This window comes from Pteropus vampyrus, unplaced genomic scaffold (genome assembly GCF_000151845.1).
Source record: "Pteropus vampyrus isolate Shadow unplaced genomic scaffold, Pvam_2.0 Scaffold671, whole genome shotgun sequence".
NCBI lineage: Eukaryota > Metazoa > Chordata > Mammalia > Chiroptera > Pteropodidae > Pteropus > Pteropus vampyrus.
The window spans coordinates 145,973-160,266 of record NW_011889452.1 but is presented as its reverse complement, the minus strand read 5'-3'; the positions used below and the strand labels follow the sequence as shown (position 1 = coordinate 160,266).

The window sequence follows — 14,294 nt, the reverse complement described above, 5'->3', positions numbered from 1 at the left end:
TCACGTAATAACTGCTGGAGAAGGGCTAGGAATATAGAAGTTTTTTGAACTTCTAGAGTTTATTTGCTTACTCAACTGCACCAAACCTGTCCCTAGGCATGGAAAAACAAGTGTCCCTAGATCTCATCCATCAGTTAGTCTCTTAATTTTCAATCTCTGATGTCCCGATTCTTTCCTCTCCATACTTAGAAGAACCTTCTTCCTACCATCAATCTTCTGTAGTTGCTGAAGTCTCCCTCAGGTCTTGCTGTAAGTAGTCATTGGCAAAATGAGAGCATATGAGGTTTCAAGCACAATAAGAATAAACAATGATAAAGCTTTATCCCTTTACTACAAACATTGAAGGGTTGATATTCCTGCCACTGTGGATTCAGAACATAACTACCCATACCTTTCCTTTACAAAGTCTGATTCCTTTGAGGCTATTCAAGTGTGCTACCCTCTCTGTCCTTAGTAACTACCACTCTCCTACTTTCCTCTACATAGCTAGCCCTTGGTCTTCCTATCCACCTTAATGTTTACATGGACACTCCATTCAGTGTTTTGGTCTAGTTCTTTGACGTAATCTTCAATGATTTCCACTACCTTACCTGCAATTCCCGTAGTTATAGCCTGGCCATTGTCTTCACCGCACACTGCTCTATCTTCAAAGCACTATTACTTGCATCTTATTTACCAACCATATTCCCACTTTATTTACTGAACTATTCTACTAATGTTAGGTAGCTAGTTAGACATGAGTAACAGGGAACAAAGTAATAGGGGCCCAGCCTAGAGACCACCCAGAGAACACCCTACTGGTAGAGAATCCCTCCTGCATCCCCAGAGACTAAGGAAAGGAGGGTCATGATCTTAGCGGGCTGCAGACACCTATCCTAATTTGCACAGTTTAAGCTTCATTATAATACTACGTTTATTCCTGGAAGTTCATAATCTATAACAGACTGAATTCTGGGTAAGCACATGCACATTAGGCCAAGAGTTATATAGCAACCAAGTGTCAATCAAAATGACCTCACTTGCCAATCACCTAAAAACACCTTTGTAACCACCCATCACGGCCCTGAATATAATGCAGACCTCTCCTTCCCCTGAGGTTACAACTCCCCATCTTCCATGGCTATAACCCTTCAACCCCCACCCCACCCCACCTTCCACCACCGCCCCAGCTGAGGTATGTATCCTCATTTCCACATAGCCAGTTTGAGGCTTGACCCGTCTTCTATCTCATAATATGCTTTTAATAAATGAACATTTCTCATATTCACTGAATTGAAATTCATTTCTTCATCAGTGATGAATTAGAGGTGTGTTACTGGAACTCCGATCGCTGCAACAGTAACATTACCATTCTTTGATTTCACTGGAGCAGTCAGGCCATTGCTTCTCCCTTCTCTATATTAATACCTTCCTGTCTTTAGATTCCTATCCAGCTTAAATTTTAGTGAACCTCTTGGAATATCTTATTTCCTTCTCTTTTTTAGACTTTTAGATAAAATGAAACACATTTGTTCCTGTGTTTGGACAGATAAAAGCCACCCCAGGAAATCACTATAGAGTAGATTTATATCACAAGGAATCCATGGTTACCAGCTTCAAATGGTGTCTCAGCTGCTATAATCCCACTGGATTTTCTAGTTGTCTCTCCCACTCGCTTCAATGAATATTTCAAATTAATATTCCTAAATCACACCCCTACCACAATTCTCTCTGCTTTCTGCAGATAATCCAATTTCTTACTTCACAGAAAAGTAGAAGCTATCATTTGGGAACTCACAACAACTGGTTACCAGACATGGTTACTCACCCACATCTGCATCATTCTCTCCTCTCCTGTCTAAAACGGAGCAAGCATTCCTCTTAAAGCCAACGCCTATATTCTGTACTTTGAATTCTAGTCCTTCTTTCCTTCCTTGGGAATCTGACTTTTTCCCACCTTACTAAATTCTAAACATGCTAAAGACTCCCCTGTTAATACCAAACAATACCACTCTGTACCTCATTTTCCCTCCAGCTCCATCCTATTTTTTTCCAATTTATAGCTAAACGGTTGAATACTTTGGCCCTCTCCATCCCATTCCTCCACCTAGTCTTTTGACTTCTACAACCTCCATTCTATTGAAATGGTTCTTACTGAGGTGATGCTGGCTCACCAAGTGACCTTCATATTTCTGAATCCAGGGTTATTCCCCAGTCTTTAGTTTACTTCACTTCTCAGTAGCACCTGGTACTACTATCTAGTTCCTCATCATTGACAGTCATCCACTGGCATCTGTGATGCCACTCACATACTTTTACTACTGCCTCTTTGGCTGCAGCTTCGTAGCCTCCTTTGCTGGCTCACCCACCTCCAGTCTTCAAATCTAAAAGTTTCTCTACGCCCTGTTCTTTCTCAAGTCTATTTTTTCTAGGATTGTTTCATTCCCACTTTGAGCTTTCGTTACTGATGACTCCCAGATCTCTCTTTTGAGCTTCCTGATTGACATCTCCATTTATGTATCTCAAAAACATCCCCAACTCAATGTGTTTTCTCATGAACTTTCTATGCCTAGTACTCACTCAATGGCAAAAGCTAGAAACCTCACTCATCGCCTTACTCACTTGCCAAATCCTAACAATATACATTTCTAAATATCCCTTGATTTTGTCTGCTTCTCTCCATCTCCACAATCTCCCACACAGATTATTGCAACTGCTGCTTCTCCCCATATCCACTATTCGATCCCTCCAATCTGTTCTCCATTCACAGGCCAGAACACAAACTGATGCTTAAAATTTTGCAATAGCTTCCTACTCATAAGATAAAAACTGACATTCTACACCTGACCTAGAAGGCCCTGCATGATCCAGCTTCTGTCTACCTCAGCTTTATCTTATCAATTGCTCAGACACTGGACTGTCAATACTGTTTGTTGAATTGAACCTGACCACACTTCACTCCATCCCTGTGCTCTGACTACACTGACCTTTGGATTCCTCTCCAGCAGTCCTCAACCATTTTGGCACCAGGGACCAATGCTCCTATGAGAATCTAATGCTTGATGATCTGCGGTGGGGCTGAGGTGGTGATGCTAGCGCTGGGGAGCAGCTGCAAATACAGATGAAGCTTCACTCGCTCACCCGCCACTCACTTCCTACTATGTGTCCTGGTTCCTAGGCCACTGACCAGTATGGGTTTGCAGCCCAGGGGTTGGGGACCCCTGCTCTAACCTATCATATACTATTGCAGCTCAAGGCCTTTGCACCTGATGTTTTCTGTCTTGCAGTGCTTTTTCCGTACTTTACCTATTAAACTACTCATTCTTGAATACTTAGTTTAAATACTGTTTCCTCAAAGATCTCTTTCCAGACTCCAGCTCCCATAATTCCTCATGTTTTCGACATGTAGCACTTCTACCAGTTGGTCATGAGGTCATGAGGTCTATATTGCTCACCATTGTATCCTTATCATAGTGCCTGGCACATAATATGTATTCAATAAATATTTGTTGAATGAACATTTTTCAGTCTTCTCCCAGCTCAGTCTGCTATTTACATGACAAGAGAAAAACTTTTAATTAAGAGACAAGTGAATCTGCATTTAACCTCTGCTGTTTTTTCCCATAGCATTATCACATATACTTTATTAATTTTTTATTATTTGTGTCTCCCACTAGAATTTATGCACCATAAGCCAGGAGTTTTTGTCAATGTTATTATTTTATACACTGATGTAACCAAACATCTAAAATAATGTTCAACATAGTTGATAATAAATACTTGTTGTGTGAAGAAGGCAAGAGAGTATAATTCCAGAGCAAAAGTCTAGAGCCTGGCTTTAGAGAGAAGAGGAGCTCTTATTGGTAACAGGAAAGAGGGAGAGATGGATGAAAGAAGATCTAAGTAGTTTTTTATTTGGATTTGGGAGCTTGAGAGAGTTCCTTTTAAATAGCATGTATGATGGTTAATTTTATATGTCAGGTTGGCTAGGTTACAGTATTTAATCAAACACTAATCTAGGTGTTGCTATGAACATATTTTATAGATGTGGTTAACATCTACAATTAATTGACTTTAAGTAAATGAAATTACCCTCAATAATGTGAGTAGGCTTCATCTAATGAGTTGAAGGCCTTAGAGCAAAAACTGAGATTTCCCCCAGAAGAAGCAATTCTGCCTCAAGACTGCAGCATTAATTTCTGTCTGTTTCTAGCATACTGACCTACCTTTAGATTTTGGACTTGCCAGCCTCCACAATCATGTGAACCAATTCCTTAAATAAATATTTTTATGTATATATACCTGTATCCTATTGGTTCTGTTTCTCTGGAGGACCCTGATTGATACAGCATCTAATTTTTTTTCCAAAGAGGAGGTGAAGTTATTAGAGAGTAAAGAAGGAAATGGAAGGTGAGAGAGTACAGGAAATTTGAAATAGTCTTTGTACAGAATGGAAGAGTGAACTGACAAAAGAAACATAATTAGATTTTTAGGCAGTGTTGAGGACTCAACTGAGGTTACTCAACAGATTCCCTGGAAAACTATTGTTTTAAGGCCTTAAACTTTAAGATCTACTGTGATTCTGACTCTTCTTTGTCCTTCCCAGGAAGGTTGCCAATGCCATTATTTATGCCCTCACTGAACCCTGTTATAGCTTATTCACCTGTGGACATCGGGGAAAAGAGTGTTCACTGTGATTTAAGTTGTCCTCTAGTTGTCCCTCAGTATCTATTGTCCCCTTCTTTCTTTACCAATAGGACCCCTGGCTTTTGTCTGGGCACACGCCCACTGAAAATCAAGATTCGATTTTGCAGCTTTCCTTGGCGCTAGGTGTGTCTATGTGATAGTGATATGTGCATTGCCCAATTGTGGTCTTAAAAGTAGGCTCTGAGGTGGGAGCATGCTTGATGTGACCCAGGCACAGCAGGAGTCGAGTGAATGGGGAAAAGAGAGTCGGACAGAAGATCACAGAGGTAGCAGGCAACTGAGCAGATAGCAATTTGTAGACCATCATAGAACTTTGGCTCTCACTTGAAGGGATGAGATGATAAGACTTTTGTGAGTTTTGTGCAGAGGAGTGACATGACCTGTTTGTTTGAAAAGGGTCACTGGTTGCTCTGAAAAGAGCAAATTGTAGTCACAAGAGTGGAAGCAGGGAGACCAGTCAGAGGCTATGGGATAATCCAAGTGAGAGGCGATAGTGGCTTAGACCAAGTTTCTATCTAGCACTTAAGGTGATAAGAAATAGTTGGATTCTGGATATTTTGAAGCTATAAGCCAACAGAATTTGCTGAAGGATTAGACATGGGATGTGGGGGGAGGAGGGGATGGGAGGGAGAGAGAGAAGTCAAAGGTGACTTTAAGGTTTTGACCTGAGCAACTGGAAAAAGTGGACTTGCCATTTACTGAAAGTGGAAGACAATGAAGAAACAAGTTTCTTGGGACAGGGGGAGGCAGTTAAGGGTCTGGTTTGGGATATTTCAAGTTTGGGATACTCATCAGATATCCAAGTGGAGACATTAAATAGTTCAAGTAGTTCTTTATGGCTACACACATTTAGATTTCAGAGCTATGGTGGGACTATCATATGCTGAATTTCTACTTTTGTTTTAATCATCTAGCTCCCCTACCCCTGATTTTGAGCTTCCTGTGATCAAGGATTTTATCTTATTTGGGGTTTGGGAGGAGATAAGATGGGCTAGGTGGATGTGAGGGGTGGGGATGGTCCCAATGACATAGGTCATTGATGCCTGGTGCTAGCTTAGCTGCTTAGTGAATGGATAAACAGATGGATTACACCTGCCCACGATGCCCCAAGGATTGCTACTTCCCCTAATCAAACGCGTCATTCTTTTTCAGACCCAGCCAGGCTGACCCTCTATTCCCAAGGCTTGAGGGCAGCGAGCACGTTTGGCTTGGCCCTGCCCCCTGGGTCCCGCCCCTTCCTTTTCTGGCTCCTCGGGCACTCCAGGCGTCCTCGTGGGTGGGAACCAAGTAACCGTTCTAACAGCTGGGAGGGGATGGAGCTGCGGTTGAGTCCATGGCGCACGATCTGCTTCCCTTCACCCGCTAGGACCACTCTCGCCTGCTTCCCCCAGTTAGGCTCTATCCTCCCACGCTCCCATGGAGCCCTCTTCCCTCCCTCCTCCACCTCCTCCTGCCAGACCGGTCCTTTGCCACTTTTCCCTCTCTGTTTGCTCTCCTTCCCCCACCCGATCCCGATCAAGTAGTTCTTTATGTCCACTCCTCAGCTTTCTGTCCTCAACAGAAAGCCAACCGGCAGGCAGACGAGACCGGGACTTTGCTACCTCTGAGTGACGACCTGTTTCTCTTCTTCAGGCGATCGCCAGGCTCCAGTCCCAGTGACGGTTCCTCACTTTGTGTATCAGTTTTGCCTCTACAAGTGGTCACACGTGTGTCTGCCAGTCTCTGCGTGTGGGTGGCTGTGAGTAGAGGGAGCCTGTGCCTAGGACCCAAGTCTAAGTTCGTCCATTTCCCCAACAGGCACTCCTTAATGAAACCTCGTCGGCAGATCTGTGTCCCGTCCCTTGTCTTGCCTCCTGTACCCCTTAGGCCAGGTGAGGGGGACAGTATCCTGGGGAGTGGGAAGGAACTCTTGTGCAGGGAGTGCCCCACTGCTGTCCAGGGCCTGCTTCTTACCAGAGTTTTGGGGGAAGCTGTAGGTAGGGTCGAGGGTCCCAGGAAAGGCCCTCTGCTGGTTTGGCTCTGCCTTGCAGCTCCCGTTTCCCCCTGTCCTAAGTCCCTCCTTTCCCCTTTCCCCCAACCCTTTTGACCCTGACCACACCCTGCCCAGAGCCTAAGACCTCTTCTCTTGCCCCTCTCTTGTTCTGGGTCAAACAGGTGAGGCCCAACAGCCAGGAACCTGGAACTGGCAGTCGGAGCCTGAGCAGTGGGCAAAGTCGGTTCGCCAGCAATTGAATGCCGAACTCCTCTTGGTCTCAGAGAGGAGGGTGGGCTCCTCTCCTGAAGCAGTATCATCATCTGATCCCCTTGAGTCTCGGCACTATCAGAGGAGACAGAGGCAGTTCCTGAAGGCAGGGACTCAGTCAGAGCAGCCCAGAGGGCTGGAGCTCCTGGTAGCTGAGCTCCGAACTCTGTTCTCAGCTGTGCTACAAGATGGCAGCCCTGCAGCTTGGCACTACCTGCATGCAGTGCTGGGTCTCCTTCCCCCATACCGTGCGCTGCTAGTGGGCCACCTTGATTTGCTGCCCTTCTTGGAGCAGCTGTACCACTGGGCACCCTGGGTCCTATCCCAGCTCCAGCTGGACCTGCTAGATGCCATAAACCAAGTCTTTCCCCGAGACATCTCTTTGTTAGAGAATGCCTCCCATGTTGACTGCTGTCTTCAGAAGCAGAGGTTCCATCATGGTTCCCCACTCCCAGCGTGCCCTTTTGTGAAGGCCTGGAGGAGTAGGCAGCAAGTGGAGGAGGAGTTGGCCACATGGCTGCGACCATTGACTCTGCCTGAGCTACAGCACAGCCTGGGTATTGTTGGTGCTGAGGTGGCCCTGGAAGAGGCCCATTGGCTAGATGGCCTTAGCCTCCTTCCCCTGGCACTGGCAACAGACATCCCTGTACAGTATGAAAGCAATGGCACTGAGTACGCAGAGGAAGAGCCTGGTGGAAGAAGAGAGACTAAGTAAGTGAGGGATCCAGTCTGGGGCTTTGAGCAGAAGAGAGAGAGAAGCCAGTTTATGGGTACCCCTTGGGTTACTTGGGTGTAGCCAGCTCCCTATTGACTTAAGGGATTAGCCTGACCATAAGCCAAGCTGGTGAGAAGCTGCAAAATAAAGCTGGTGGTCTTAGTGTTAAAATCCCCATAGAGAAATGCAGAAATTCATGAAAATCAAAAGTCAGCTATGAGGAAAAGCTTCAGAGGAAAAGCTTGAGTTTCCAGAGTTTCCAGATTAAAGACTTTACCTTTAATCAAGCTTGACTTTGCCAGTATTTGCTCCAAATTTATGGCTGGGTCAAATTTTTTCTGAAGCCTTAGCACCTTTATGGTGGACAGATAGGCTGGCTCCTAGGGGCCCTGATCGCAAGTGGCCAATGCCAACAATTCATGCCTTCGATAGCCCCAGCAAACTCTTTCTTTTTCAGAGACCTGCCATGTGCTTTGAATGTATGTTTCCTCTCATGGGGGAACCTAATTGAAGTGAGAATGTGTGGAGATGTTGGGAAGGGGTCAAGTTTTCTGCCCTCTTTTTGGACCTGGTGGTAAACCTCTGAGGCCTAGTTAATGTGGCTTAATGAAGTTCTCCAGGACTGGTCTCCCAGACATTGGTTCATTCAATAAGTATTATTGGATACCTAATATATATCAGGAACTTATAGATGCTGAGGATACAGAAGTGAACAAGACAGACTCAATCCCTTTTCTTGTATTTTACACTTAGGAAGATAGATGTTAAATAAGTTGATACAAGTAAAACATAATTACAAATTGTGATAAGTGCTATAAAACCAAAGAACATTGCCTTCCCTCTGGTTGCTCCTCTGGGGTGTGTGTGTGTGTGTCTGTGTGTGTGTGTGTCTGTGTGTGTGTGTGTGTCTGTGTGTGTGTGTGTGTGTCTGTGTGTCTGTTTGTGTCTATGTACACAGTTAGGAGAAAACACATCAGAGGAGTTTGTGTTTAGAATTAAAATATCTTGCAGGTTAGGAGGTAAAATAAAAAGAAAGTTTCAAAGGGAAAGGACCAGTCAGTAGTGTTAAATGCTACTGAGGCAAGTAAGAAAAATCTGAAACAAGTTAATTGGATTTAGTAACAAGGAGGAGGTTGATGAGAGCAGTGTCAGTGGGGTTGTGTGAGGAGGAAGCCAGATTGTATTGCATTCAGGAGTTTATTGGAGATGAAGTGGAAATCACATTTTACTATTCTTTCACAAAGCTTGGCTTGAAAGGGAGAGAGAGAGAGAGATAATAGGACAGCAGACTGAAAGAAGAGTGGTGTCTGGGTAGAACTCTTTTAAAAAAAATGTGGAGAGATGTTCATAGCTCTTAAGACAGTGCTTGAGAAGTGGGTACTCTACAAACATATATAGAGCAAATGAATACATATAGGCTAATGGTAAGAAGAGAATGAAGATAGCTCATGAAGAGGGGATAAGAGATCCAGAGTGTAAATCGAGGAATTAGCCTTGTAGAGAAGAAAGGTCACTCCTTCCTCTCAAATTGGGGGAAAAGATTAGGATGGGGGTATATGCAGATAAATATGTGGGAAGGCAGCTGAACTTGAGGGAATTTATTCATGGCTGAATGCCTCATTTTTCTCTGGACAGAGAAGGGAGGAGACTGGGGCTTGGCAGGGCTGGGCATGGGGAACTGGTGGAGGGCTGGAACAGCAGCTGAGGACACTGGAAGAGATAGCTGCTTGAGGACTTGTACTAAGGCATAAAAGTAGAACAAGCCCACAGTTGAGATTGAACACCAGAAATCTATAGAGGAGCCAATATTCCTGGTTCTGTGTTCTTCTGAACCTACTTAGATCATGTAGGATTTTAATTGTTAAGGAAATGAACCTTTAATAGCAGTTATACCTTTAAGATGTCCTGATCCAACATCAAGGTCATAGACCCTATTGTTGATATGAACTTTAGAATAGGATTGCATCCCTGGGGTAACTTGTTCTATTGATTTAAGTTTGGGTCAATTAATGACACTAGTATAATTTGACTGGTTAAGTCAAAGTTTAATTGGAGGGAGGGAGGGAGGGAGAGAGGGGGAGAGAGAGAGAGAGAGAGAGACTGAGACTTTGTGCGCACTCTGAATTCACTCCAACCAAAATTGTTAGTCCAGGTAATTAACATTTGGCTTCTTGAACAATTGACTTTTGTAATAATTTTGTTGACTGGTATGGTAGCAGTGTGAGAACATTGACAGTACTGGTACAGGCTTGAGGGGGTTGAAGAATACACCATTAGATCCTGGCTAGAAAAGAAAGGGTGTGAAGCTAGAGGTTGGGTGATGATAGGGGAAGAGCAAGAAAGAGAGGGAGGGAAATGAGGCAGGGTTGGAAAGCAGGTATAATGGGGGCAAAGATAGGAGATCTAGAAGGTTAGGAAGGTTGCCAGGGAGCAGAAATCCAGGACCGTGGGCTTGCAGGGTGACAAGTTGGGAAAACAAAAGTATCCCCACTACTTTTACTCAGTATTGCATAGTACTTATTTCATAGTAATCACAATCAATCCAGAATGATTATTCATTTATCAGAAAGGGTGGAGTTGTCCATGCACATGTCTGTGTGAATATAATTGCCTGGCTGTGTTGCATCATGGACTATATTTACTTGGTATGTGAACACTTTTGGTGGAATAGGTGGTAGAAAGGCTCTGATAGTGCCACATCGGGTCCTCTCACTGGCCAATGGTGGCAACCTGATATCTTTGCTCTGCTTTGTCTCTTGCTTTTTTCTCATACAGGTCACGTCTCGACTCTGAAGTTGCTGGAAAGAAGACCTTCCAAAAGAGCAGCACTGGCTTTTTACCTGGGACTTCCCTCCTGGGTAGCCAGGTGATGACCATTCTGAAGACAGAGAGAAACTTGAAGAAGATCCACTTCCTCTATCTCAATGTGGCTCCTAACCGGTACTTTAGGTAAGAGCCTAAATCTAGACCTCTTCTTTTTTCACTCCCTGATTTCCTCCCATGCTATCTTCCCCTTTGCCTCTTCCCCATACTCACTCCTCTCCTGTCCCTTCTCCTCTCCCCTGTCATTTTTCCTCTGTCTGTTTCCATCCCTCTTCCCTTCTCCTCAGGCGCCTCCTGGCCACTCTTCCCCTCCTCTTCGCTCCCCTTTGCTCTCACAGTCTTTTGTCTTAGTCATCCTCTTCTACTTTTTGCTCTTCTTTATTCGATCCTAGAATGATAGAAGCATTTGGTCATTACCTCAGAAGGGAATTTAATGGTGATCTTTTCCAACTCTAATGCATGAATCAGGTGCTTGTTCAAATCTTTAGTGTCAGGGAAGTTTTGTGTTTCTCAAGCCATCCTGTTTCTTAGACTGTACCAAAATGTGCTTTTTTTTCACAATTGCCTCTTCATCCCAATTTTATCTCTGAGGCTATAAAAACAAATCTCCTCCTTCCACATGGCTCAAGAGGAATTCATTCACTGTCTTCCATTAGATCCAAATCTTACATATTTTTAAAAGTCCTCTTCAAATCCCATCTCTTCTGAGAAATAATAATAATAATTAGCATTAATGAAGCTTTTCTATAAACCAGGCAGTTTGCTAATAAACACATGAGATGTGTTATTTAATCCTCACCTACCAGGTAGGTGCTGTTATTATTTCCATGTATGAGATGAGTAGACTGATGCATAGAGAGGTTAAGTAACTTGTCTAAAGCCACAAAAGTGGTGGAAACAAGACTTAAACCCAGGACTATGTTAACTCAAAAGTGTGCCCTTAAGCAGTATCTGATATACACACTCCCTCCCCAAGAGCCTTATTTCCTATATACACTGATCTCTTTCTCCTGGACTTAGGTAGCACTATTGATCTGTATCGTCTATTCATTTACTGATCAATTCATTTAACAGACATTCACTGAGAGCATTGTGCCAGTTATTAAGCAACTGTGCCTTGGCTCTGAGTCTACTCTTCTCTCTGCTTTGTGATACTGGGGCTGAGACTATAAACCTCATTTTTTCAGCTGGACCCCATTAGGTTTGATTAGTAGGGGGTGCTAGAAGGGGACTGGACAGCAGGGTAAAAGAAGAGACTGTCTCTTTTGCTTGCTCTTCCTGTCAGCATTGTCCCAGAAATGGTCCTTCACCCTGGCAGCGGCAGGCACTTTCTGAATCAGCCTCTTCATAATCCTGAGAAGTACCAATACCAATTGGGTAGCACTTTCCATCAGAATTCTGAGTCTCAACTCTGCAAAGCACCTGCTCCAAACTCCTGAGATACTAGTAAGAGCCAGGAAGCATCTCCTTAGAAATCCAACTTCCAACTCTACAAGCCCCTCCTCCAAGCTCATAGTTTCTAAGAACCTAAACCTCTTCTCTGTGTTCCTCTAGTTCTGAGGCTGGCATCCATTTCCTGTGGTTATTATCTCTGTGCTACCTTAGTGCTCCCTTTTGCTTTTTCAGTCATCTTACACCTTTTAAAAAACACGTTCTCTCTATTAAATTTACTTTGTCGAAATGCCTGGTGTGACCTTGGTTTTCCTGACTGGACCCTGATTGATACAGTTCTTGATATTATGAGTGATCCCAGGAAACGAGCCTCAAATATGCAGTTCTGATATTGGTTTCATAATGTCCTTAGCCTCAAACAGTACTGAGCTCCTTGCTAATGGAAACTAGGATACTAGTAATCCATGACATGCAGTGGCATCACAATTAATTAAATTATCACTTTTGCTGGAGTGTGATGAAGCATCTACTGCCACATAGTGGCTACTACTCTCGACCACCTGGCAGTAATGATAGTAATGGTAGCAATGTGGGATGAGAGGTCTATTGACCATGGTGGAAAGCTCACAGAAAGAAAATTACAAGCTTAGAGCTTTAAATTATCATCTCAGTCATAATCAGAGAAGCAGCACAATCAAAGATAATTAGGTACATTGAGAGACAAGAAACCATGAGCAAGAGAACTGAAAAGGCAGCATCTGCCAAAGAAGAAAATCAGTGAAGTGAGTTTAGCATTTGGTGCTGCTTTTTCCCAAACAGGCACCTGTTAGTTCCAATGGAGGCAATTGTGTGTTTTACTCTACCCTCCCAAAAGACTGAGAAGAGGAGCTGAGCTGTTGACAGACTCAGGAAGCTCAAGAGCAGAAGTAGCAGAAGTGCCTAGGACCCACAGCAAGGAGGGAGGTGTTTTCTGGTTTAACATATATTGTAAATAGGGTCCCAACTCAAAGCCCAGGGATTTAATTTGTGAGTTCTCTGATGGGTTTATAAGATGATTTTTATATTTTATCCAGATATTTTGCCCAGTTTTTCTAGTTGTTCTTAAGTGGGAGTGTTGGTCCAAATTTCTAGTGCCCCTCAGCAAAAGTAGAAACTGACAGTTGTTGTTTCATTTTGTTTATTTATTTGCCATGTAACAGGTTTTAAAAAATGTTTGAATTTATCAATTTTTTCTTGTCTTTGTCCTAGATTTTGAGTAATATTTAGGGAGGAATTTATTCCTTCACTTCCTTAGAGCGTTTTCTCTACTATCACCATCACCTTCCTACCCTTACTGCCCCGTTTAAAATTGCACTCCCTTCCTCTTGGCACTACTAGTCTCCCTTTTCCTGCCCCTTGCCCTGCCATTTATTAGGTTTATTATTTAGTAGGTTTACTGTCTTTCTTCTCCAGTGGAATGAGAGCTCTGTCAGTGCAGGTGTTTCTGTTTGTTATGTTTAGCATCCTCAGGGCTTAGAACAGTTTAGCATAGAGTACAAACTCAGTAATATTTGTTGAATGAATGAACGAATGCATGAATTCATTCATTCATATTTAGAGGGGATAAATTATGAGTTCAGTATAGAACTTGCTGTGTTTCAGGTACGTGCAAGAAGGCAGAGAGTTTGAGGTATTTTGGAAGCAGTTGAGTACATGGGTCTGAGACTCAGGAAGATCTTGTTTTGCCCCATTTACTCTCTAGCATCACTTAATATTCCAGCTGATCTGAGCTCTTTGAGGGCAAGGACTATGTAGCAGTTATCTTTATGTCTTCATCTCTGATCACAGCCTGGACAGAAAGGTAACTTGATAAATGGTTTAATTAAGCTCCATGAAGACATGAACTAGGTTTTTCTTGTTCACTTCTGTGAACAGTGTCTGACACAGTGCTTCGCTTAATAAACATTTGCAGAATGAGTGACTATACCCCCAAAGGAGCAGTGGCCATTGGGAGTGAGGAGAATGCTCCGTTTTAGAAGGTCACAGGGACAGGGCTCCATTAGGGTAGGTAGCTGTCCTGTGGGAAGCTAAATGGTCTAGTAGTTAAGAGAGGGGCCTTGATTTAGGTAGATTTGTTTTTAAATCCTGTATTATAATTTCCTTAACTGCCTTGGGTGAAGTTATGGTTTTTCTTTGTTTCTGTTTCTCATCTGTAATTTGGTGATAATAGTGCTTGAAAAGATCTAGTTACTTTGTCAGAAATGAAATAAGGTTTTTATATGACTTGACTTAGTGAACTCATTCTGGTATCTGTCTGAACACTCTTAAATCACTTGTTTAACAACGTATTCTAGAAAGTTGAGAGAGATAAGAGATAGAGGAGGAGCATTTTATCTTTTAGGCATTAAAGGCATAGGACCTAGGACATATAGCTTTTAAAGGGCTTTAGAGTATATG

At 43.2% G+C, this 14,294-nt stretch overlaps 1 protein-coding gene across 1 annotated transcript in view; it reads left to right on the top strand.

Moving 5' to 3' along the window:
• The first annotated feature begins 4,417 nt into the window (after window positions 1-4,417).
• The window catches only part of DNHD1 (dynein heavy chain domain 1), a 58,893-nt gene continuing 49,016 nt past the window's right edge, over window positions 4,418-14,294 (top strand). The window contains 3 exon segments of the mRNA XM_023526002.1: window positions 4,418-6,557; window positions 6,841-7,639; window positions 10,419-10,592. Coding sequence (XP_023381770.1) covers window positions 6,494-6,557; window positions 6,841-7,639; window positions 10,419-10,592 — 1,037 coding nt within the window. The 5' untranslated portion in view covers window positions 4,418-6,493.